Below are 27439 nucleotides of genomic sequence, written 5' to 3' on the forward strand. Positions count from 1 at the left end.
TTGCTAAGCCCTTACACGTGGAACCAGAACTTGCTCTCATTGTTGTAAGAAAGTTTCTTCACAAGTCAAATTGTGCTAGGGGTGTGTTTCCCAAAGAAATCAGGTTTTAAGCCATGTGGGAATTTTGAGGAGCAAATGTCGATCACAGACCCTCATTGTGGTGTCTTGGCTGAGGCATGACTCTAGATAATGTGATCTAGGCTTCTGTATTAAACCCAAGGCTATTGTAGAAAGAGAGGCAAAACTTTGTATAGCTTACGCCTGTGATGAGTCAAGATGTAGGTCTCTGCTTAGATCTAGATGTTTTGATGCTGCTTATGGACTACCTCCAGTTCCCGCTACCAGGTGCCATTCCAGCATTCTTTCTGAACGCCATGTTCAAAAGGTGTGGACGTGCAGTAGTCCCCTCTACAGCATGGTCTACACATCAACCTACTTGAACTGAGGGCAGGGCCTTTCTGATTAGTTTGTTAGATCTAAAAAGGCGACACTACCACAAGGTGGTACATCAACAAGAAGGGAGGAGTGTTGGGGTCTTACCTTCTCTGTTGAGATTCGCTGAGGATTTGGACATGGGCGCACAAGCTTGGGATCTGGCTGGTTGCCACCCAACTAGCCAGTTCTCTGAACACCAAGGCTGACAGTCTCAGTCTGCATCAACTCGTTGACCGCGAGTGGCATCTCTACCTGTATGCAGCGCAGAACATCCTTGCTCTGTGATGCATGCCTTCAGTGGATCAGTGATGCACACCTGAAGTGGATCTGTTCGCCACTTGCAGTAGTTGCTCTCGGTTCTGTGCCCTCCAGTATCCTGTACAGGAACCTTTTAGGCATGCGATCCGTTCATGTGAACTTTTCTACTTCACTGTGCATTTCCTCTCATGCCCTTGATCCCTGAGGAAGATTCCCCAGGTCGTCGTCTTCACTCTGGAATTGCAGACACAGGTATGGCACCTCTCCCTTTGTCCCCTATATCTCCTTCCTCTCTGAGCGGACCATCCCTCCCATTTAGAGGAATAGGTTCTGCATCCCAACCTCTAGAGTCTCCATTTTCTATGCCTGGAGATTGTACAGGTGCCTCTAGTTTCTTTTCAGCTGCTGCCAGATCTAGTCAACATGATCCTTTCTGCTCATAGCCTCTCCACCAAGAAAATGTCTGGAAGGGGGAGTAGATTTGCCTCCTGGTGTTTGTAGCATTATGTGGACTCCTGAAAAGCCCGCCAATTGGATGCCCTTTGCTTCGCTTACTCACTAGCATTGATCAGTTGTTGGCCAGTACTGTTAACGAATACATTGCAGTCAGGTCTCCATTTCACTACCTCCCAGACCAACCATACCTGTACAAATCCCAGATTGTGATTATGCTTTTGAAAGGACTGACACCCCTTTTACCTTTGTCCCCATTTATTATGTCCCAATGGGATCTGAATCTTGTGTTGACTTTTTTGAATGTTGCTTCTTTTGAGCCAGTACACAGATCGCTGCTCAACGTGTTGCCTCTTAAAAAATGTTTTTCTAGTAGCCATTGCTTTGGGGAGAAACATCAGCAATTTGCAGGCTCTGAGTGTCAAACGTCCTCTCGCCTGCTTCTTTCCAGACGGATTGGTCCTCAGGGCTAAAGTAGTCTTCCTTCCCAAGATGGTGACCACTTTCCATCTAAAATAATCTAGGAGGGTGGCGTGGCTAAGATGGCGGCCTGAGCGGACGCTTGCTCTGGAGGCTCCCCTTTCCGGACCCCCTTTGTGCCCCTTAATTAGCCCTCCAGACCCCCCAGTTGGCTGGTACCTTGCCCAGCAGTGACTGGGTAACCAGCAAGTGTCCTGGTGTGATCGAACTGCTGGTAAGTCGCTGTCAGGAGCTACCACTTACTCCACGAAGCGCGCTCCAGCTGCAGCAACGAGAAAATGGCAGCCGAGCCCGCCGACTGATCGCTTCAAGCCCTGCACACAACGCCCCGCCAGGAATTCCTACCCTGGCGGGCCGCTACCCGGCGCTGCTCGCCGGGGGCAGAAAGATCAAGGGAACCAGCGGTGTCCAGCACAGGTGGCTGAAAGCGAGACACACAGAGTGAGACGCCAGCGGCGCTGATCGGGAAGCTTAGAAATCGAGGTCCGGGATCGGGGTCTACCTCCGGTGGTTGCGAGACTCTGCACCAGAGCTCTGACCTATAGAGCAGACACCGGGGTGAAGTGCCTCCCATCTGGAGGGCACGAGAGAACTGCAGGCACCGCAGTGAGCGACAACAGCGCCCAGGTGCCGAGGTGAGTAGCAGCGTGACGGGCTAGAGATGGAGGACGCAGAGCGTGGGCAGCGCTAAAATAGAGCCCCCCCCCGCGCAGGGCCTAGCTCAGCCTGCCCACGAACAGCTTCAGACCCCGGGAGGAGTAGCAGCGCGAGGAGGGAGACCGGAGGCTTCAGCTTTGGGAGTGAGCAGAGACGCGGGATAACAGACAGTTTCTGGCCTAGAGAGGTGGGAAGTAAGAAGCATGCCCAATACATATAGCGCTTCACTGAGGGACAGCGCGCTTTGGAAGCGCCACCTGGGAGCTGCGTGGGTTCAGGCCCGGACAGTTACCCGGTATATAAGGCTGGCAGCGGTCTCAACAACGCACCCCTGCCCCCCCCCCCCCCCCCCCCCCTCTGTACCCTGGGGGCAGTGCGCGTTTGGCCCTGACTTGTGGGCGAGAGAGTGCCTCAGCTTGTCCCGCGTGGTAGCGGGAGCGCTTATGGCAGTGATTTGTGGCGCAGGCCCCCACGAGACCAGGAGAACCCGGTCCGAAGGAGCGCCTGACCAAGACGCAGCGGAGGCGGACCAGTGAGACCAGATTTCGGCCCGGGCTCATAGGTGCTGCTGGAGCACACATTCATCAGGACCGTTTCCCCTCGGGTGGCCAGGCCCTTGAGGCCCCCCAGGGATAAAGTGTTTGGAGCACCATGGCGGCAGGGGCACGCAGAGGCGGGCACACAATAACAGACATGTTGACAAAAGGTGCCCCTAAAGGTGAGAAGAGCCCGTCACCTCCAGCAGCGGTGAAGGACACCGCGGGGCAGGAAGACGGAGGGGCTCCCAACACTAAAGCATTTTTGGAGACCCTCTTTAACTCCTTGCGTGAAGACTTTCAAGCCCTGAAGCAAGACATGGCACGAGACTACCGTGAGCTGCGCCGAGATGTGGACGGTTTGGGGGAACGAGTGGCGGCGGCGGAGGAGGCGGACCAGACTAGGAGTGAAGTAGTCGAGCAATTGCAACAGGAAGCGGTTCGCCTCCGTGAGCAGCAAGTCGACCTCCAGGCGCACGCGGAGGACCTTGAGAACCGTTCCTGAAGAAACAACATAAGGGTCCGTGGCGTGCCATCCCAGGCAGAAGGGAATATTGTCACTCACTTCTTGCAGGGCCTATTTCGGGAGATCCTAGGGGAAACGGATGACTTCGAAATCCGCATCGACAGGGCTCACAGGGTGGGCCTTGCGCGTCGAGCACCTGCCCCTCCCCTGGATATCCTAGCGTTTCCTACCTGACTTTCCCTTAAAAGAAAGAATCCTAAAAGAGGCACGCCAGAAACAGCCCCTCCGACACCAAGGCGTCCCTGTGGCGCTGTTTCAGGACCTATCTGCCATCACCCTGCAAAAGACGAAAGCCTTTAGAATCGCCACGATGTTCCTGCGCGACAAAAGGGATTCCCTATTCCTGGGGTCACCCTTTCAGATTAATCTTCAAATAGAATGGGGCCATACAGCAGCTCAGGTCATTGCGGGACACATGTGCCCTACTGGGTATCGACCTAGACGAGGACTCATCATGGGAAGATGCAGCTTTACGATCCTCACAAGGAAGCACACCGCGTACCTCAAAAGATGGATGGCAGCGAGTGGGTCGCAGACGCTCACCCAAGGCGTCTCTCAGACCAGACCCGGCAACGATGGCACAGTAACAGGCATCGGCCATCCAGGAGGTGTCCAAAGACACAGCAGCACCGGACTGGATCGACGCCACAAGGGGGTCTCTCTTTGCACTACTACAATGCGGGGCCGGGGGGCACGGGTGGGGGCCAAAGGGGTCGCCATTGCCTCATACTACTCCACGTAACGTTACCACAGGCCTGAACTGGTCATTGACTGGCCTGGGACTATGACAAATCCTTGGGAGTTCTTGGTTGGGGTTAGGGTGGCGAGAGGGAGGAAAGAGGGGGAAGGAGGTTGGGGGGGAGGGGGAGATTGCGGGGTTCTTTTTTGGGGGGTTTGTTTCTGGGGGGGTGGTTGGGAGTGGGTGGAGGGGTTCAGGGTGGGAACCACTGTGCCGAGGGGGGTTCAATGTGCTAGATAGATTGCCATACACATACATGTTACACCGCAATGTCATCAACCTCACATAGCACTTCTTACCCTTCACTTCAAGATGACTGACTCCATCTTGAAGGTATTGACCCTTAATGTGAAGGGCCTGAATAATCCCGTTAAGCGGAGGGCAGTGATCTCCTATCTGGAAAACTCAGGGGCTGAGATTTGTTTACTCCCAGAAACCCATTTACTTGCGAAGGATTGGCACAGGATGCGATCCCGCCCTTTCCCCCAACAATTCTTTTCTATCAGAGAAAAAGGCAGGGGTGGCTATTTTGGTGTCAAAGCGCTTCCAGGGACGGATTGTTGATAGAATGGGGGAGATCAAAGGTAGGCTCCTAGCATATAGTTTCCTGATAGGTGACCAGCAGCTGACAATAGGTTCCCTGTACACTCCAAACACGGGACAAGAACCCTTTTTGAAAGGCGCCATCTCGAAGACGCTCCGATCCCCTGACCCTCTTTTGCTTATAGGGGGGGACCTCAACCTGGTGATGGACACTAACGCGGATAGATCTGGGCATAGATATGGGGACACAGGCCCCTTCTCCACTGCAGACAAGACTTGGCTACAGTTGGGTTGGTGGATTTATGGGAAGCCAAACACCCGGGGGCATCACAATATACATTTTACTCCCATTTACATCGCACTTATGCCAGACTAGATCACTTTCTCGGATCCTCTGACTTGGCCGCCAGACTAGCCGACATTTGCATTGTGCCAGCAGCTCTTTCAGACCACGACGCAGTCTAACTTACACTCACGATTCCCAAAATCGGACGTCCCCCTGGGAAATGGAGGTTATGCGAAACTCTCCTGCAACGCCCGAAGGTCACTAAGCAACTCCGCAAGTGTATTACTGACTACCTGGCCATTAATGACACGCCCTAGATCTCGGCCCTAGCCCTGGCCCTGTGGGGAGCCTTGAAATCGGTGGCTCGTGGCGAACTCATCGCGATAGCAGCGGCAGAAGGTAGGGACCGTAAGGCGAAACGAGTGGACCTGACAGCCCAGGTAGGCGAACTCAAAAGGGTCCATAGCCGCACCGGGGCTCCAAGAGTCTGGAAGCAATTCAAAACTGCCAGAGCCCAATTGGCCAGCTTAGATACGGACAGGGCAGAGTTTGCCGCCTTGCGCCTTCGCCACACTTGCTGTGTGGGAGGGAATAAGACGGGCCACCTACTCTCTAGGGCACTGAAAGCAAAAACCCAGCGCTCAAAGATTCAGGGCCTAAAAGACAGGAATGGCAATGAAATCAGGGAGGAGGCACAGACTGCGGAGGCGTTTCGGGACTTTTACGCCTCCCTGTGCCGATCCTGTCCCGGGTACGGACATCGACACGTACCTGGAGAATGTGATGACCACAGCACTCTCCCCAGCGAGCGCAGACGCCTTGGAGGCCCGCATCCGAATGGATGAGGTGGTGGCAGCTATATCACGCCTTCGACCCCCCTCAAGTCTCCAGGCCCGGACGGTTATTCCGCCGGTTTTTAAAAAGCCTTCAGCCCGCTATCGGCTCCAGTTCTTACTCGTCTTTTCAACTCCTTTTGCGGCCCGGGCTCCATTCCTCCGAGATCGTGATCCTACCTAAACCTGGAAAGGAACCCACACACTGTTCAGCGTTTTGCCCTATCTCTCTCCTTAAATTGGACTTAAAGCTCTTTACCGGCGTGCTGGCCGCACGCCTTGGGCCATACCTGCCTGGGATCCTTGAGCCCGATCAGTCCGGCTTCGTCCCGAGCCGGCAGTGTAGTGATAACACTAAACGGCTGGTCTTTCTTACAACGGGTCCTGGCCCATTTCAAGATAGGGAATCGCTTTCAATCCTGGATAGCGAGCTGTTATCACCACCCCCAGGCGCAGGTTCGCCTGGGTGGCTTACGCTAGAGCCCATTTGAGATCCAACGTGGCACGAGGCAGGGGTGCCCCCTCTTGCCTCTTTTGTTTGCTCTATATGTGGAGCCGCTAGCGCAAAAGATCTGCGATAATCCAGATATTCGTGGCATCACTTTTTGTGCCACACATGATTGGCCTCGATGCCGACGACATTATAGCTGCTCTCGATCACCCGGAACTCTCGGTCCCCGCGTTTCTGGGGGAGGTGGAATCCTTAGGTGAGGTGTCCGGATTCAGGATGAACAGGGGAAAATCGCTGATACTGCCACTGGGCAGGAATGCCCGTTTTGATGCGGGCACGCCAGAGTACGGAGGGGGCCTGCAGACAAGAACGCAGATTCCGTACCTGAGTATCACCCTTACCTCCTCCACGGACTCGACGGTCGCCCTAAACTACGCAAACCTTACATCCCAGATCCGCGCAGATCTGACACGGTGGTCCAAACAACCACTCTCCCTATTGGGGCGAATTGCAGCGGTGAAGATGTCGGCCCTGCCCAAGATTCTATATATTTTTCAATCTATCCCGGTGATTCCTCCAGCTGGCGTCATCGCAGCCCTACAGGGTGCCTTTCAACAATTCATCTGGGGGGGGGGGGAGACGACCGCGCTTACACAAACAATTAGCCTATCGAGGCGTGGACGAAGGGGGTCTTGGGATCCTCAATCTCCAGCAATACTTTCAGGCATCACAGCTCCGCTATCTCGTGGAGTGGTACAGACCGGAATCTGAAAGAAGATGGCTGTTCCAAGACAGGGGGATTTCCGGACGTCCCTCTGGAAGATCCCATTTCTCCACCGGAATGACAGGCCACGCTACCTCCAGAAATCACCCATCACCCGCACCGTTTTGCGCGTCTGGGACACGGTCGACATTGGGAGAGACCTTACGACCTTCCCCTCCCCGCTCACTCCCCTTTTTCGACAATCCAGAGTTCCCACCAGGCAATGACCCTCAGGCCTTCTTACAGAGGCGCGGTACCAGCTGCAGGCCGGCAGGTCATCTCTTTGATCTGCAGGGTTTTCTTCCCCTCTCCGATCTGTCTCAGGGATATGGCGTTGTCTCACCCCGACTTTTCCAATATTTTCAACTCCGGCACTGGCTCACACATCCTGATTATGCCCCACTAGTAAGCAGACGAATGACAGACTTCAAAAAGTGGCTAGTGACGAAGGAATCCGATATAAGTCTCATCTCGGAACTCTATCAGCTGCTTTCACCCCCGCTTGCGCCAGGTTGTGAAGCCGGGCAGAAACGCTGGGAGGCAGAGCTAGAGAGGACACTGACAGACCGGGAATGGCGCTAAATATACTATAGGGCTTCCCACACGACACGCAGCACTGCAGGCAGAGAAGCGGCTGTGAAACTAGCCATTTACTGGCACCTTACCCGAGTTCGACTCGGAATCCAACTCTTAGCGCGCTTTGCTGGAGGGGTTGTGGGGAGCGGGGTACTATGACTCCTCTCCTTTGGGACTGCCGAGAAGTCAGGGACTACTGGAAAGTGGTATTAGATGATATAGACAGCACTTTCGACACTGAAATCCCGAGATTTCCGGCCTACACTATCCTGGGCATCCCCAATGCGATCACCTTCCCCCTGAAATCCATGCGAGGGCGTCAAATGGAGAGTGCCATGCAGGCTGCATCTCAACACATCTTGTCACTCTGGGGGACGACCACTAGACCCACTCACATGGGATGGCTGCACAAAATCTGGTTCACACTGGGAATGGAACGCATTCAGGCCACACTTACACAGTCAACGGATATGTTCTGCAAGATTTGGTTACCATTACTGTCCCTTCTAACGAAATTACATGCCCTAGATTCCTCCGCTTATTGTGCCTTACAGAGAACCCAAATGACTCTCACAGACCTAATGATGAGACAAGCTAAGCGAATCGTGGAAGTCTTGATGATTTCTCCACTAATCCGGCACACGGGGGGGGGGAGGGGGGGGGGTGTGTGATGGTTTGTGTTCTTGAGACTACGTTATTTTAACAGCCTCAATACACACAGCTTCTGCCTCACACTTATGATTGGACCCATGCATCTCAATTGTAGTTTGCTCTGTGGAGAAGACATGCTTGTCTCTCATACGCTACCTATATATGGAACCCTTCTTTTGCAATGTATTGCCTGTGTCTTTTCTTGAAACCAATAAAACAAATTTGAATTTAAAATAATCTAGGACCCTAACCCCTTTTTACGGTCCAACCCCTCCAAATAGGGGGAGTGGCTACACTCGCTGGACCCCAGAAATGCAGTCAGTTACTACATCGACTGCACTAAAGGCATATTGTCTGAAAACCAGCTCTTTTTGGGGTACAGGGTCAGCTGGAAGGGCAAGGCAGTCCAAAAGCTAACTTCATCCCAATGGAGAATTGTGTGTACCAATATTTTATTGTATCGTAATTGCATTTATAAAGCGCTTACTACCCCTGATGAGGCGTTGAAGCACTTCTTCGGCGAGTAGCACGCTACTCCGTGACCCATAGAGGATTAGTGTTGCATTAGTATAGTGAAACATGCAAGTACATTTTAAGTGGTGGATAGGTTAGTCAGTTATTTGGATTTGGAATGATAGCAGAAGGATAGAGGAGGACAAAGGTTTGTATTTATATATCACTTGTTGACGCACGCTATTCAAGAAGCCTACAAAGGATTAGTGGTGAAATATGAAGTAATTTCAGTGGTGAATATTAGTCAGTTACTTGGAGTGAGAAGGATAGCGGAGGGGTAAAATGGGAAGAAAGATTTGCATTCATATAGCACTTGTTACCCCTGATGGGTGTTGAAGCGCTTTTCTGGCGAGTAGCACGCCACTCCGGAACCCATAAAGGATTACTGTTGAAAATAAGTACAGTAAAAAAATATGAAGTAATTTGAGTAGTGGATATGTTATTCAGTTATTTGAGTAGTATATTAGTATAGTTTAATATGGAATTTGAGAAGTGAACATGTTAGTCTGTTAATTTCGATTGAAAAGGATAGTGGAGGGATAAAAGAGTGAAGGATTTTTTTTTTTAGGTCTTAGCAGTAGGAGGAGGCTTTTGGATCAGTAAAAAGGAGTTTTGGAGGGGAGGACTCAGGGAAGAGTTTAGAAAGGATTGTTTTAGGGGATCGGTATAGTAAAAGAAGTGTCAGGTGATGCAAGGAGGGTTAGAGTAGGAGAGAGTCTAGAAAGGGTTATTTTGGCAATCATAGTAGTGGTATGGGGTTTGGGATAAATGAGAGAGTGGATGTAGTGGATATATTGATAGATGCATAGGATGAGAGGGTAGTGCATTGAAAGGAGTAGAAGAAGAAGTTTGAGAAGAGTCAGATGGTTGGGCTAGAAGATATATTGAGCGATGTATAGGCTGAGAAATAGAGTAGTGCATTGGAAATGCTAAATTAGAAGAAAGTGATAAATATATAGATCCATAATTACATTGAACGTATATAGATACATAAAGGAAGTAAGTATATGTAGATTAAAGATATTGATAGAGGCACAGGATGAGAAATAGGGTAGTGCATTGGATATGCTTTTTCAGGAGAAAAGTAACAGACACACAGATCCAAGTACATGGAAGGTACATAGATGCACAATGGAAGTATGTACATGTTGACCAAAGTTGATTTTTATTTATTATTTTTTTCTCTCAACATAATTATTTTACATGTTTATACAAAGTAATACACAAAGATAGGTACATATCTATAGTGAAAAAAATGATTGTATGCAGAGGGATATGCTGTAAATTTCTGTTTGCATATGGTGCATATGTGGGGAAGAGCCAAATCTTGAGTAGTTTTCTGAAGATAAGGTGGTTGTCGGTGGACCTTATGTTGGGGGGGTAAAGAGTTCCATAGTTTGGCTGCTTACACAGAGAAGGATGTGCCACCCATGGTTTTTTTCTTGTATGGTGGGATTTTGAGGCGAGCTGCTCCTTTAGAGCGGAGGTTCCTTTGTTGAATGTGTTTGGGGATTTTATTCCTGATGAAGAGTGGCCCCATTCCATGTATTGCTTTGTGGGTGATACAAAGCAGCTTGAACGTGGATCTTCTGGCAACCGGTAACCAATGCAGGGCTTTCAAGGCAAGGGAGATGTGGCCTCGCGGTTTGATATGCAAGAATAGTCTGGCAGCCGAGTACTGAATCCGTTATAGTCTTTTCATGGTCGTTAAAGGTGATCCATGGTAGAGGCTATTGGTGTAATCCAGTTTGGACAGAGCAAGGGAAATGGTAGCTTGGACCTTGTGTGGAAATCCCAAATGAGGGAAAATTCGTCGCAGTGTTTTTATAGTAGCAAAGCTTGATCTTGCTAGTTTATCCACTTGGGCATTCATGGACAACTTGGAGTCCATCGTCATTCCGAGGTTTCTTACTTCCTTCGATACTTTAGGCAGTGATCCCAGTTCATCAGGCCATGCGGCAAGCGGGTTATAATGTTTCCAATCGCCACACGTGAGTATTTCAGTTTTTAAGCATTCAATTTAAGATGGCTCCAGGTCCTCCACTGATCCACGGCTGAGACAGCTGAGAAATTGAAGATTTTCCAATGTCTTTGGGGCATTTCAGTTGAAGGAGTATTTGCGTGTCATCTGCATAGTTATAGCACGTAAGGTGAAATTTATTGATCAGTACTGGTAATGACTTCATGTAGATGTTGAAAAGCATGGGCGAGAGGATAGAACCTTGAGGGACCCCCGTTTTTGTGGAGTACGGTTTGGACGAGAAAGGTGGGGTATGGATGATATTAGTTCTGTTTCGAAGGTAGGACGCGATCCAGTCTAGAGCAGTTCCCTATATGCGGGCTTCATAGAGTCTTTGTTTCAGAGTGTCATGGTCAACCGTGTCAAAGGCAGCTGAGCGGTCCAAGAGGAGTAGCGCAGCAACCCCGTTGCGATCAACTGTATTCTTTAGGTCATCCCAGATGGCAAGGAGGACAGATTGAGTGCCTCTTCCCAGACGGAATCCTGGTTGGAAGTCTAAAAGTATGTCATTCTCTTCAATGAATTGTGACATACGGGCGAACGCTGCTCTTTCTATCAGTTTACCCAGGAACGGTCCATTTGTAATGGGTCTGTAGTTGTCAGGGTTCAGCGGGTCCAAGTTTGTTTTCTTTTTGAGTTCTTCTAGAAATATTCCAGTAGTTAAGGAATCGTTGATGATTCTTCTTACTGGAGTGGCAGCAGAGGTTGTTAAAAGAATTGTCTTGAAAGTTTGTGGCAGACAGGGGTCAGAAGGGCTGCCGGCAGATGTGCAGTTTGTGTGTTGTGCGTTAGTGTTATTATGGTAGAAGGGAGAGGAGGGTGTTTGTTGGACAACTGATGGAAGGATCATTATATGTTTGTTAGTGTTAAAAGGTAGTCTGTTGGTTGTGATTACAGCAGGGAGAGTGTGTCTGAAGGGGACGTAGTTATGTATGTTGTTGATTGGCGTTGTTAGTGATGAGTGTATTGGTTAGTGGTATAGGATAGAGTTGTGTATTGTTTGAAGGTGATGGTGGATATGTGTGGTCATTGGGATAGGGTGTGTAGATGTGGTTTGGTTGGGTTTGTGGTGCATGCTGGTACATTAATCTGTGCATAGTGTTGTGCGTGGTGTACATTTGGTGTGAGTGTGTTGCTCTGTTTGTGGGTGTGGATGGTGTGGGCTGGGTATTGCTAAATGAGAAAAAAGGCAGCATTTCTGGCCCTAGTCCCGACCAGTCTTGAACAGGCTCAAACAGGCAACTGCCCTTGTCCTCTCTGCTCTTAACAGGCTCAAACAGGCAACTGCCCTTGTCCTCTCTGCCCTTAACAGGCTCAAACAGGCAACTACCCTTGTCCTCTCTGCCCTTGTCCTCGACGCCCGGGCTGAGACGCCCTAACCCTGGCCTTTTTTATAGCACTAGTAATCAGGTGACCCTTCAGCCAATGGGAACCTTAGCCCTAACACTATCCAATCACAACGATAACCCTAAAATCTAGAACCAATAGGAGTCCAGGACCTTACAGCCAATCTTAGCCCTAGCCCAAGTACCCAATCAGTTAAAAAAAAAAAACCCTGATCTCTACGTCCAATAAAAGCCCTATCCCTACCAGTAGTCCCAAAACAAGTCCGTGCAACCAATGGCACAGGTAGCCCTAGTCCCTACTTCCAATAGAAATCCTAACCCTACTCTAAGTCCCACCCTTGCAAAAAGGGAGCTGCCAGAGGCAATTCAGGCCCATTCCACCTGAGCAAAGTCCTCCACTTCAGCATCAGCCAGGGATGTTCCTGTCATTGAGATCTGTCAGGTAATGTCATGGGTGTTCTTCAAACCTCCACCAAGCATTATTGCCAGGATTCAGAAGTGAGAAGTAGTGGCAATTTTACATGTTCAATGCTCAAGGATTTCCTTGTTTGACCATTCCTTCAGACCCAGCACCTAGGGAGGTACTGCTTTGGATCTAGTTAACAGGTGAGGAAGCTGCCGGAAAAAGTATCCATCAGTAGCAAAAGTTACTTACCTTCAGTAATGTTCTTTCTCATGGATGTTGTACCTGCAGCTTAATCACGATCACACCATTTTCCTTGTTCTGAAGCATGGTCATAGGCTTGGTAAAAAGATTCCTTGTCTTTACTTCTAAGGACATAGAAAAAATGGACAGAAAACTGACTTTGATGCACTAGGTTGGATAATTTTTGGCTCCAGTGATGTCACCAAGATGTTGTTCCCGGTCCTGAAATAGTCAAGCACCCCTTACCGGCACAGAGAACTACAAATATTTCCGGATCCAGTCTGGCACCTAGTGATAAACAGATGATGAATCTGCAGGTAGATAGAGCTTCCACCAGAAAGATTGTTATGGAAGAAAGTTTGCCTTAAATGGGAATACCGCAAGAAATTTTGAAGTTGAGAACAATGAAAAGTTCCATTAACAGAATTTGGGATGATCATCTAACATTATATAAGCAGCTGCAAAATAGTGGGTATGTCCGGTTCTGCTGATGCTGGAAACCAAACTAGCTTGAGCATCAGCACTGGGCTTTCTGGTAATGTAACCAAGGCACTAGAGGAGGATATGAACTTATAGCTTGAAGTATGTATCTTTGGATAGAGAAAGGTACACCACATAATTAAGTGTAATAAGAGCAGCACAACTTTACAAAGAGCTGGGGAGACAAACCCTGAAATTCAGAATTCCATGTTGACTATTTATTTAACAATTGTTAACAGGAGTTTGAAATCTTATAAAATTGCCTTAACAAGAGGGGCGACCTCTCTCGTGCTAAAAATCATGCCCCTAACCTGAACTATAGTGGTTCAAACTGGTCCATATTGTTAGATTTTCCACCTCCATTAGGCTAATTGAGTGTACTGTGGAAATTACAATTGCTTTCTTAAAGTTACTAAAGAGTTCATGAACATGGATAGGACATGTAGACTCTTGTCCACAATCTGTCCATGTGTGCTATAAATGTACTATTTTTCTAAGCGCAGTAGGGTTAGTGTATGCATATTTTCAAATACACTGTTTTTGTTCCAGAATAACAAGAACTTTAATGGACCTTGATGGATTAAATTGGAGAGAAAAGCTACCCCCTATTCCAGCTGTACCCGTGTCAGCTCAGTCACATCGATGGACTGGAAATTCTGATTCCTCCAGTAAAGCTGAAGATCCCCCACAGATTAGCAGTAAGTGAGATACAATGTTTGCATGGTCAGTTATATTCAGTGTTTAAAAGATAATTACAATTCAATGTTTTAATGCCAATTCACATTAGAAAGACACTGTTAAACCTAATCATTTGTTTACTTTTATTCCTCTAAATAGTGCATCTAAAGTTGTTCTACTTTCATGATTCTATTTAGCTTTGTTTGCTCAAGGATAACAGTTAAAGGGACACCATTTGTATAGAAATTATTATCCTCATATTTTCCATGCAGGGAGTTTTTATATGCTATGAGTCCCCAAGCTCTCTAGGCCTCTTAAACTACACATTTTGTGTTTTATTTACAACTATTGCAGCTGAAACATCTCAGTGCCTTTTGGCATTATATGTGTTCAGATCATTGCTGGCACTTGTTTGCGTTGAGGTTTTTTGTAAAACTCTCAGAAAAGGAAGAGGTTGCCCTAGTTGTTCCTCTTCTATAATGTTGGCCTCTGCCTTTAGCCAAAATTGCTGGTAACCATAAAAATCACCCTAGAGCGTTAGATCATTGTATTTCTTCCGAGGAAAGCCTTCAAGCAAGTAGTCATTTTTAAAATAGGCAACATTTCCAAAATTAGTTGCCAAGGCTCCAGGGCAATATGCTGTTCATGTTTTTGAATGGCAGCAAAAGAATATGAAGTTGGAGAATATTCTCTCAAAGAAGTCTGATCTGTTTAGCAAACGTGGCATTGGGACCTTATGTTCAGTTGTTGGTTGTGCCAACAATGAGCACTTTCTGTCCGATATGATCTTGTCGAGAGTGATCATGCACACAAACCCTTCGGAAGACCGGTATTACACTGTTCCTCACTTAGCAAAGACATCTGATGTTGTGGGAGATATTTTTTAGAACCAAAGCAGCTGTCCCTCACTAGAGACATATATTACTGCCTTGGCTTAAAAGAGTAAGTCCCACAACATTAGATGAGTTGTACCTCTTCAGTCTGATAATCTCACATAGGGATGGAGTTACACCAGAATGTAGAGTTTTCATCAAATGTGCTTTTCATCCTGTGTCCACCTTATTTATGCTGAGCAGCAGTGGGAAGAAGCCTGTGGGAGCCTTATTCTTTGAATACTACCCAAAGGGATTCACTTTGATATACTCAGTTCAATGTATTCTAGGGACTGAAATGAGAAGGATGGTGTATTTGCTGATCCTCCAAGCGATTTTGGCTTAAGTTGAATCATGTCTGTGAAACTTTTTCTGTGGGGCTCGTCACTGATTACCTGTCAGTGTTCCTTATGGTAACTGTTATTTTCCACTGATGTCCTAGGATGCTTTGTACTCATCAACCACGGAGGGTAGCTTAGTTGGTCAGTTAAGGCTTACTCCAGGGTTTGGCAATCTGGCACAATATGGCACATTATTCTCCATTGAATAAAATAAATGTCTGTCTGGAGCTATTTCTTTTTTTCTACAGAAGAGACCTTTATTGACATAGACGACCCGTGGGGCACTGAATTAAATAGGTTTTTAGCACAGTTTGGGATGTTGATACAAACCAAAACATGTTTGTAGCACTTGCATGGTTTGGAATCTGTGGACAGTTTTATTCTGTGGGAGCATATTCATGAGGTTATGGATAACCTTGAAAATCTTTAGGCCTCAGTCTTTTACTAGAACTAGGTTTTGTTTCCCAAGAATAGAATCAATGGTGCCAGCCTGAATTCTACAGTGCATCAATATGTTATATGCCGTAATTTCTTAGTGGTTGTGGGTTCAAAGGAGGCAATTTACATCCTCAAATGTTTTTGTTTAATATTACATTTTATTGGCATTAAAACATAGCTATCAATTTACACAATATGTATTGAAATTTAGTATTGTGGCTCTGTACGGGCTTTTTTCCCTAGGTAATACAACATGGCATGTAAGTACTCGTACCTCTTTTGTGAAGGAAAATAGGTACATTACCACATTATTTTGAAGTGAAGTTGTCTAATGCCACTGTTATTTTAAAATATTCCAGCTATGTCTCCCATAACCTATTGTGTTTGCATTGACTCCCTCTCAATTTATATATTGCAAATTAAGCAGAAGTTGATCTATCCATTTCTCTCTGCCATTCTCATATTGGGAGTGTTTTAGATCCCCAATGCTTGGCTATATTTTGTTTAGTCAGCAATAATCTCAATTCTACAAATGAGTGTTACCTCTTTGTATTTTCTTCTTTGTGGATCACTCCCAAGAGCACCATTTTGTGGGAGAGAAAGATTGGCCAGCCTAATTCCCTTAGTCAGCACCTTGCAGATCCTACCTCAGCACCTTTAAATGATTGCATATCTCCATATTATATGAAAAAAATCCCTGAGTGGAACTCTACATTTTTTAACGTTCAGATTATATGCTCCTGGTCCTCGTCCAGAGTTGTTCTGGGGAATAATATACCCTGTGTAGATACTTGAATCTGATTGAGGGTAGTTAAATCACAAGGGCTTGTGCTCGAGGAGCCATTATCTTCTAATGGTCCTATATCTGCCACTCTTTGTAGTAGTAATAGCTTTATTCGATAAAAAACATATCATAAAAGCATTTACACATCTTTAAAAAACATTTTTAACGACAATCATCACATAAAAACATTTCATATACAAAACAGCATATTGGGTGGTTAGGCTCGGTCACTGGATTAACATTTTTCTTGCAGTTCTTAGGCGCCAAGCCCAACCCAAAAATTTTGCCATACAAGTTGAAAAGAAGGCTCTAGAATCTGTACGTAAAATACGCAGGGCTTCCAAGTGAGAGCGAGTTCCCAGGCTTCTGCAAATAGGCTTCAACCACCTACGTCTCGGGGCTACATAGACGCTACATTCGAACAACATATGGGACACAGACTCTACCCTTAAATCGCAAAAGGGGCAATAGGGTACAGTTTGAGCGGGCGGTTTCCAAGTGGACGTGAACTCACATAATGGAAGTACCCCCAACCTAAACTTGATGTACAATGCTCTGTCCCTTGGGCTCTGAATGGCGTCTAGATAAGGTTCCCTTAACGGCAACTCCTTGACTGACAGAAACAGGGCTACAGATTTACAATGGTTTGTACTTCGGGCCCTCTCGCTGTCCACCCATGCCCAATAAACCTTAGTTAGATATTGTTTTGAGGGTGCAGATTTGTTGGACCAAGCCTCGCCTAGGCCCAAATTGTATAGCAGCTTTTTGACCTCCCTGAGCCAGATGATCTTATGAGAACCCGATAATGACAAAATGTCATTCAAGGCGTCTGCGTAACTACTTAATTCCTGCATGTTCCAAATTCTGGACCATAACAGGAGTGGGCGTAGTTTCGCTTGGTCGCAGATTGCCCGGGTACCTGCATCTATCAGTAATGGGATTGTTGGCGTGCTGTGGGGCAAACCCATTAGGTCTTTGTGGAAGTTGTTCACAAGATGGGCCAGAGTGTCAACTTTTTGAGTGCCCCACAGCTCAGCACCGTAGAGTGCCGCGCTTACAACCCTTGCCCTATAGATATCTAGGGGGGCCCCAATAGGTTTTGATGGTGATGCTCGCTGCTCCTTGAGCAGCGCACCTGCCACCCTTTTGTGGGTAAGGAAGATTTTTTGATGGTGTGCCTTCCAGCTCATGGTATCACTGATGCGTATGCCCAGATAATCAAATTCTTTCACGCGATCAAGTGGGACAGAATCCAGGACCGGGGATAAACAGATTTTTTTGGCGGATTAAGAACTAAGAACTTAGTTTTACCTATATTTATGGCCAAGCCCCTTTCATTGCAGAAGGTTTGAAAGCTGGAGAGCAACGATTGGATGCCCATTGGTGATTTTGAAATTAGGAGGGTATCGTCCGCGAACAGAAGCGTTGGGATCTTCCTTCCAGCCAGGGTGGGTGCGTCTGATGGTTGTTGTAAAAGATGCTCCACCACTCCGTTGATATAGAGAGAGAACAGAGTGGGGGCAAGCACACACCCCTGGCGGACGCCTCTGTCCACGGGGATACGAGATGTTTTCTCTCCCTGTGCACCCCATCTAATTTGGGCAAAATTCCTATCATGGAATTTTACAAGCAGTGACAGCAGATAGGGGGGGAGGCCTAACCCATCGAGGACGTTCCATAGAAGCGTGCGTGGTACCAGGTCGAAGGCAGTCCGCAGGTCAATGAAGACTAAACACAGACTGCCCCCTCCCAGCACCACCACTTTCCAATAGATCATTAGAAGGCGGAACGTCTGCTCGATTGTACCCGTACCTGTTCTGAAGCCTGCTTGGAGATCTGATAGGATATGGTTATCGTCTGCCCACTCGATGATCCTGCCCAATACCACCTTTCCTGCTACCTTTTGAGAAGAATCTAATAAACTGATTGGGCGGTAGTTTGCTGGGTCGTCCCTGGAGCCTTTTTTAAAAATAGGTACGACCTCCGCGCCCCTCCATGAGTCGGGAAAGACTCCACCCAACATCACTTCGTTCAAAAGCGAGGAAATTAATCTACTCCAAGGAGATGGATAGTTCTTAATTAGGTCTCCTGGGATTCCGTCTGGTCCTGCTGCTTTGTTCGGGACAATGGATTGGATTGCTCTTTCTACTTCTGAGTTAGTAAATAGGCCATCATAGCATGGGAGGTTAATTGTAAAGCCCGTGGGCGGGCAAGCTACCTTGGATGGACCCGAGGGAGCAGAGTACAGTTGCGAAAAGTGGTCAAACCATGCTCCCCCTGCAATATTACAAGTTAGCTGCTGGTCAATGGGCTTTTCCCTAGATCTTAGTAGGTCCCAAAACCTCTTGGCATCCTTCCTGGTACTGGCCTCTACTAGATCTCCCCAGAAGTTAAAATCATAAGTCTGTTTAGCTTCAGTTATGATTTTTTTATAAAATTTTCTGGCAGCCCTAATAGCAACCGCATCTTTAGTCTTTAATGTCTCAACAAGTTCCTTCTTGGCCTCACAACATTTTTGAGTGTACCATTTCTCTGACTGTTTAGGCAAAGATTTTGGGGGACCCCTTCGAGTGGTTTGGGGAACAATAAATAAGTCGCTTAGCGCCAGTACAGTTTCAGTGAATAGAGGTATGATCTTGTTATCGTTTTGGCTTGAAGGGCTCATCCGGGGCTCCACCTCTTCCAAGATTGCCCCAGCATGGGCCATCCTTGTCTCGTCGGCTGAAACTTTTGCCCATTTTAAACGCCTGCTACAATTTGTGGGGACCACTTCATGAGAGGATTTCCACTTATGGCCGGTTAAGCCTTGCTTTCCAGCCTGCCAAGGGGATAAAATAGATAGCGATAAGGGGTTGTGATCGCTATCGACCGACACTATAACCTCCATATCTAGGTGGTATTGCCAAAGGTTGTAATTGAGCATGATGTAATCAATCCTAGACGTGTGGTCTTGTCTATTATAAGTGTGGGCACCCATATGGTCAGATTTGGATCGGCCATTTGTCGGTCGCAAGTTGTGCTCCATGCACAAGGCATTGATCTCTATTGCGTTTTGCGACCATTTAGGAATCGGGTCAAGATTCAGAATCGGAATACCTCTCCTGTTGTCCTCCTCAAAAGTGTCCAAGATGTCTTCGCTAGCCAAAGGCTCGAAACAGCAGTTGAAATCCCCTGCAAGCATTATATGGGAATCTGCATCGCAGGCAGCCAGGTTGCGGTTTAAACCTGTGGATGGTAAATGGGATGCACCGCCTTTGGCACCCCTCAAGTAGATGTTGAAGATTTCCATACTTCTTCCCCCTTTGTGTATTACCGTTAGCCACTGGAGGTCCGAGGATTGGGTGTTTCTTTCTTTTACCCTGTAGCCTAAAGCAATACTGATCCATATAATAAGTCCACCTGACGGGCGACCTTTGGACCCTTGTTCCTGGACTGCGGGGATAAAAAAGGTGGTAAATCCCACTCGGTGTCTTGGCTCCAAGCACCAGGTCTCCTGTAGAAGGCAGATGTGGAAGGGTTCCAGGAAGTCGTTCCATTCGGGGATGTCAAAATTGCGGCCAAGACCAGCCACGTTCCAAGATAGAATTTTTAGGACAGAGTCGGATGGTGGGAAGACTCTGGTGGGGTCAGTAGGCATAGGCAATAAGGAAACAGTAGCACCCACTGGTTTTGAAAGCGTCGCAAGTGGCTCAGTTTTGGGGAGATCGAAAGACACATAAGGGGCGAGGCAGGTGATATCCGACTGCTCAGGAGTAGTAGGTACAGGAAGGGTCACACAAGGCGGGGTTGGCCAATCTTCCCTTTTACAATTTGCTGTTAAATCCAATGACGTTTCCACCCCATCAGCCCTTGCGTTGTTAAATCGTCCTGTTTGGCTTGATGCAGAATCAGGAGCAGGACAATCGGTGGAATAATGCCTTTGCGAAGTTAGGGATACCCTTCGCGTTTGCTTGGCTGCTTGCACAGGGAGTCAATCCACCTCCTCTAGACCACCGAATCTGTTATAAGTGGAGAGGCCATTCCAATGTAGCAGGGTCTCCCTGTGGCCCCTGGAGTTATTCGGCCGTTGGTGGTGCTGAACCAATGTCCAATTGTCCCCCTGGTTACAGCTAGGTCGGGGAGGATAGAAAAAGGATAGTAGCTTAGGTTTGACTAAAGAGTCATCATTGCTGGGCCAACTGCAAATGTGATGCGCCGTGTGGGGATCTTCGAAAGTCACTACTATACAGTCCCCCGGACTGGATTTCAGCGTTGGCCCTACCCAGGGGGTTCTGCGAACCATCAATACCCTACTTCTTCTACCATTGGGGATTGGTCTGTTGACATTCAACCAGTGCATTATTTTATTTTTAAGCGACCAGTGATTTTCGAATTGGCCATTGCCTAACGTAGGAACACCCGTCAAGACAACGACATAGTCGTTTGCCTCTGGGGGAAGGTCAATGTAGCCACCTCTAAAGTTGTCTTTGGCTGGGAGGACCTGGGTTTCACTAGGAACCGGTCTAATTACTGTTTCGTGTTTAGGACGTTGCGAGTTACGGGTGGAGCCTCGTGGAGAAGGCTTTGGTTTGACACGAGCTTGTTCCACCGTAACTGTCCTTGGTTTAGGAACAGGTTTTATTGTAAGTGGTACTGAAGAGGAAGCTGGATTAGTTTGTGGTGCGGTAGGTTGTGGGATTGGGTCAGCTGCAATAATGCCCTGGTTTTCCAGACTTTTCAACCCAAGAGTGGCCAGCGCAATAATGCTCTTCTCCATTTCTAACAAGTTGTTTTCTATCCTTGATAATCTTAGGTCCAAAGGAGACAAAAGTTTTTTGAGTGTGTCCCAAACCACCTCTATAAATTCTTTATTGTTCTTGGTTAGCCCGTCTACTTCAGGGACCTCGTCTGTTGTGGTATTCAGGAGGGAAATAGATGGATTTTCTCCCTGTCCCTCACTACATGGCTGAGTATTAATGGTGAACTCAGCTCCCGCATTAAAAGCTGTGATGTTATTCGTAGGCAGATCTTTTGGAACGGCAATTTTCGCTTTCTTACGGAAATAAGCTGAGCGAGAATTGCGTTTCCTCTTTGGCTGTTTGCCACTAGGGATATTGTGAGTCAAATTCGGGAGAGATACAATGGGAGCAGGGATGGGCATACTAAGAGGTGTTAATATAGTATCCTCAACCTTACTTCCTGTAGCAAGTATGGGAATGGCCGGAGTCGGTGAATGGTGGATGTCTACCTGGGCGACTATACAATTAGGGCGGGCTGGGCGCTCGGGGGTAACAGAGGTGGCTATGTGACCAAGGGAGGATTTTTTGGAGAGTGCAATTACCTGAGACACTCTTCTTGCGGCGTCTAGTTCTAATGAGACCCGGGTCTGAAGCTTAGATATTTCCTTGTCTATAGCTATATTAGTGCGGGTTATAAAGTCATCCATGGGGCCACTGACTAGTGAACCACGTTTAGAAGATTTACTACGAGTTACCCTTGGATCCATGATATTAGGGCGCTGTCGTAAAGATAGATCTATTTCCCCTCAGTTAGTGGTTTATCTACCCAAACGAACTAACAATATTGAACCAAGAGGGGTAGGCCAGTCCAGTCCTCTTAGGCCTCGAACGGCCTCAAACGGTCCCGCCCTTGTCCCGGGCTTCTCCCGGCGCCCTCCCGCGCAGCGGGTATGTCCACTCCTCTTTATAGGTGGCCTTCAATTACCAAGGGGGCGGGCCGGCAGGGAGAGGAGCCCAGCTGGAAACGGGCGCGCGGGGACTCCTGGTCCGTGGAGTCCACCCGCTGCTTCCTCGCAGCCCTGCCGGTCACCAGCTGACTCCGCTAACAGGCAAGCAACAGCCGCTGACACCGCGAAGCGGGACCCGCGCAGCGGGTCCGGCGAGCAGCAGCGGTTCAGCAGGCTGATTCACAAGAAGACCGTGGTGAGTGGCGTGGTGCAGTTCAAAACAGCGAATCCGCCGAGGGAAGGGCAGAGAGCCTCTAAATGCTGCGGTGGATGGGGGCGGGGCCGGCAGGGAGAGGAGCCCAGCTGGAAACGGGCGCGCGGGGACTCCTGGTCCGTGGAGTCCACCCGCTGCTTCCTCGCAGCCCTGCCGGTCACCAGCTGACTCCGCTAACAGGCAAGCAACAGCCGCTGACACCGCGAAGCGGGACCCACGCAGCGGGTCCGGCGAGCAGCAGCGGTTCTGCAGGCTGATTCACAAGAAGACCGTGGTGAGTGGCGTGGTGCAGTTCAAAACAGCGAATCCGCCGAGGGAAGGGCAGAGAGCCTCTAAATGCTGCGGTGGATGGGGGCGGGGCCGGCAGGGAGAGGAGCCCAGCTGGAAACGGGCGCGCGGGGACTCCTGGTCCGTGGAGTCCACCCGCTGCTTCCTCGCAGCCCTGCCGGTCACCAGCTGACTCCGCTAACAGGCAAGCAACAGCTGCTGACACCGCGAAGCGGGACCCGCGCAGCGGGTCCGGCGAGCAGCAGCGGTTCAGCAGGCTGATTCACAAGAAGACCGTGGTGAGTGGCGTGGTGCAGTTCACACTCTTTGTGAATTACGTACTTACAGATAGATTCATGAAGCTAATTTGCGATCGCAATTGCTGCGAATTCGCAATTTCGATCGCAAATTGAGTAAAAGCTATTCATGAAAGAGATAATCGCAAAAGTGCGTAATCGCTAAATAAAAATTGCGAAATTGCAAATAAAATCGCAGAATCCTGAAACCTGCCAATTTGCGATTCGGAAATAGCGAGAAACCAATGATTCTGCGAAAACAGTTGCAAAGTCACTAAATATTCGCTATTGGCATTCAAGAAAAATCGCAGTTTGCGAAAAACACGAAAATCGCTATTAGCAACGCGCAATTTAAGGAGAACTCAAACCAGGTGGTAACCAGCAAAGAAAAAAAATGTTTTTTTTTTAAGTTAACTGCATACAGGTGCTGGCCTGACCAAACACGCTTAAGGACATGCAGCTGGAGTCTGTGGACTCTCACAATGCCAGGACTCTACATGGTGGTCAGGCGGCGTAGGCTGCAGCGAGCAGCACAGAACAGGCGTAGGATCCAGGAGCGGATATTCCGGCAGCGGGTCACCCTTCTGGGTCAAACCAGGGAGCAAATCTATGCCAAGTATCGGCTAAGTGGCCCAATGATCATTAAGCTGATCCAGGACCTAGACCCCCTGCTGCAGCATCCAACAAGGAGAACCAATGCCGTCCCCACCCATGTACAGGTATTGTGCTGCCTGCACCTACTGGCTTCCGGAAGCTTCCAGGGGATAGTTGCTGTCGCTTGGGGCATATCCCAGCCCACCATGTCCCGCTGCCTCAGTAGTTTTCTGGATGCAATGCTGACCAGGCTACACCACTACATTTCATTCCAAACCACCCAGCAGGACTTAAATGACACCAAGCTGAAATTCTACAACATTGCACATTTTCCGCATGTAATTGGATGCATTGACTGTACCCATATCCACATCTGCCCACCAGCACAAATGGAATACATGTACCGCAACTGCAAATCCTACCACTCCCTCAATATCCAGATGGTGTGCAACGCCAAGAATATCATCACGGACATAGTGGCACAATATCCGGGCAGCATACATGACTCCTTCATCTTCCGGCACAGCGGCATTCACACACGACTGGCAAGGGGAGACTTTGGTGAAGGACACCCACTGGGTAAGTACACATGTCCCCATATACTATACTTTCATCATGTATCTGCGCAGAATAGGCACTCACCCTGTGCTCATTACCCACTGGTGACAGCACCTACGGTCTACGTGAGTACCTCCTCACCCCATACCTCAACCCAGCCACACCGCAGCAACGGCGTTACAATGCTGCACACATACGGACAAGAAATTACATAGAGAGGACATTTGGCCTATTGAAGAGCCGTTTCCGCATACTGCACAAGACTGGTGGGGCCATCAAATACACACCTGAGGTCTGCTGCCGCATCGTGGCCGTGTGTGCAATACTCCACAACATTGCTACCAAGCGCACGATACCAGTGGAGATATCTGGCAGTGAGTCTGAAGGTGACAACCGCCACCTCCACATGTACGTCATGCAGGCTGACAAGATCCTGCTGAAGGACACAGGCGCCGCAACCGAATCACTACTAACTGTTTCTAGTGCACACATTCCACTATGACAACACTGCACCCATGCATGACGAATGTAATAATGACATGTGTGTATCAAGTTTGACCATTCTTCTTTAATGTTACATCACAATAAATTGGCCTTTAAGTGTTAAATTGTCTGATGGAGAGAGTATTGCTCCATACCTCCCCATGCTGGGGTAGGGGATTTGCAGGGGTTGACTGCATGGCCTCCTCTGAGTGTTACAGTCCTCACCGACGGTGACGACGAGACGCCCCAAGTCGTCTCTCCGCATCCTGAGGGACGGTGTTGGCCCTACTTCCTGATGTTCGCCTGCTGCTGCGGCGAGGTGCAGGCAACGGTGGTAAGGAGGCGCTGCTGTTGGTGGACGCAGCCTCACTTGGGTCGTCAGTCCCCTCTGCTTCTTCCTGGCCAGTGGCCTGTCTGCCAAGCACAGCTGCGGTGAGTAGGTCGAGTGACCTGGCCACATCCTGGCAACACTGCACCATCTGGGCCTGCATGGCAAGTGACCGTCGTGCCAGCTGAGATGTGGCATTGCCAACCACATGATTTGACCTAGTGTAGGCCGATAGGCGGGCCAGTAGTTGGCGGTGGCGTCGACGGGTCATGTCCTGCTGGGATACAAGCAGCTGGTTGTTTTCTCTCACTGTTGCTGTCATCTGGGCAATATGTTGGCCGTTTGCCTGCATCTGTGCAAGCATTGCTGCCATGTGGCGCGCCTGCGTGCGATGCACCGCCAGCATGCGGCGTTCGATGGCCAGGCCTGGGTCGGATGTTTCAAGTGCCCTGGCGGTGCCTGCTGAGCCCTGGCGCTGCTGGCGCCTCAGTGCGCTGGTCTGTGACCTGGCACCAGGTGTGCGCCTCGTCTGCCTCCGAGGTGCTGGTGGTGGAGCCTGTACCACTGCTGTGGCTGCAGGGGTGGCGGTGGTGGTGGTGGTGGTGGCTGCACTGCTGGTGGCTGTGATGTGCCGGGTTGTTGGGAGGACTGGCCCTCACCCTCAGTGTCCTCCTGGCTCTCAGCGATGTGTAGCACCTCGCTGTCCGTGCTGGCTTGATCACCTGCACCTGTAATGTGAAAGGGTGCATGATTAAAGTTATGTATCTTGCGCAGGCAATGTTGATACATGCATGCAGCCTTGCTTTTCCTGACTGGCTTTTGGTTTGACTTTGCATTGAGTGCTCTGGCAGTGTTGGGCTGACTGCGGGCAAATGATTACACTACAACTACCACAATGCAATTGGGCTTTTTTGGTGCGCATGGTCTGCATTGTTGGGGATGTCATGTTGCTAGCTCAGGACTTAAGGGCATTGTTAGGGGACTGGGTCACAGTCGCATGGCACTTGCCTTCAGTTTGTTGTTGGCTGGGTCGAGAAGAGTCCAGCTGAAGGACCCCCACGCAGGCTGCTGGCGCAATGGTGTCCTCAATCAGGTCCTCCAATGGGGTGTTAGGTGTGGCTACAGGTTCCCCTCCACCGGTGCCCAGTTGATCCCCAAGCCTCACAGCAATCCGCTCCTTGGAACGTCCTCTCAGGTCGTACCTGCGCTTTTTGATGATGTCAATGGAGCGCTGGGTGACACCGACAGAATTGACCTTTGCGCGGATGCGCTGCCAGATCCTGCGCTTCTCGGGCTCTGGCACCCTCCGGGAGTCTTTCCCAAAGAGCTTGCCATAGTCCTTGCCCACCCCCTCAATTAGGTGCTCCAATTCAGCTTCAGAAAATTTTAGTTTCCTCTTCCTCTTCCTCTCCTGCCCACTGCTCCCTGCTGCATCCTGGGACATCTTTGAACACTTTCCTTCAGGTTGGGGTGCTGCAGAGTGTTGCTTTTGGTGCTCCTCAGTTTCCTGCTGCCACTCCCTGGCTCTGTGTTCTGTTTGTGGGTGTGGTGAAAAAATGTATATGGCCTAGTGTGTAAAACACTAGGACTCTGACATGCACTACAAACAGAATGCTTTTCCTTTTAACCGTTCAAATTTATTTGAATCAGTGTGATAAATCAAACAATTCCATCACGTATGTGTGATGTACAATGGTTCATTGCTTCAAACAATCATTATGAGGTTCACAATTGAATAATATTAGTTAATGTCAAAAATCAACAGTGCATCATCAAACCATAAACAGATAAATAAATCAACAAAACCCAATGCATTTCGGGGCATAAATAGCCCCTTCGTCAGGGGTCTAAAGGAAAAAAGAAAAACAAGGAGTAAGTTTACTCAATGATTTGAAATTAACTAATGATCATTTTATCTATGAATTTTTATCAGCTTACCTATTTTATATGAACAAACACATATCTTATCAATGGGTTTGGTTAAGCTTTGTTTTCATGATCTGTGAAAGAAAATCACCAAGCGTCAAAAAATGATTGCATATTTTGAGGGCGGAAGGGAGAAATGTGTCGTTATACTATTTTTGTTACCTGTGGTAATGAGTAAAATGTATCTGAAAAACATAATTCGACAAAATGGTCTTAGTTACTTTCTAGATAAAATATTTGTGAAATGGTGAAACAAATAATTATCCAGGCTCACCTGTATTTTAGAAAAGTTGTGTCAATAAAGCGGAGACCTGTAGTAAAACAAGCGGTTTTGTATAAATAACCTACTCATAGTGGATATCCTCTCTCTGTTCAATTAAGAACAAACAAACGTTTACCTGCGAGCCTAGCGGTTTGAGTGTCGGTCTCGCCGAAATGTCCGCTCTCAAAGCTGAAAAAGGGGGCAGCGCCCGTTATTTAAAGCTGCTATGAGGTTACTAACGACTGAATATTGTAAAATGAGCCCGTTGTTTAAATTACCTTCCTTCAGTAAGCGTGCCGCTCAAAACGGAGTATTTGCCATTGCTGTCACCGCACGAATGCCGTGTGCATGTTTGGTAGTCCTACGTTTGTTTTAACTTCCGTCTTGTTGGAGGGACGGACTATTTTCATTTTGGGTGTTTGTTGTATTGAAAAAACTTTATCAACTACGGCAGCTTTGTGCCTTGCTCATTTTGCGTGAC

General features: G+C 48.3%; 1 protein-coding gene across 1 annotated transcript in view; it reads left to right on the forward strand.

Annotated features, from left to right (window-relative positions):
* Positions 1–27439, forward strand: part of SPAG1 (sperm associated antigen 1) — a 1072862-nt gene that overhangs the window by 708619 nt on the left and 336804 nt on the right. Inside the window, exon 14 of the mRNA XM_086966056.1 lies at positions 13742–13890. Coding sequence (XP_086822182.1) covers positions 13742–13890 — 149 coding nt within the window. The remainder of the gene's footprint in view (positions 1–13741; positions 13891–27439) is intronic.

The sequence above is a fragment of the Lissotriton vulgaris genome, chromosome 4_1 (genome assembly GCF_964263255.1).
Source record: "Lissotriton vulgaris chromosome 4_1, aLisVul1.2, whole genome shotgun sequence".
NCBI lineage: Eukaryota > Metazoa > Chordata > Amphibia > Caudata > Salamandridae > Lissotriton > Lissotriton vulgaris.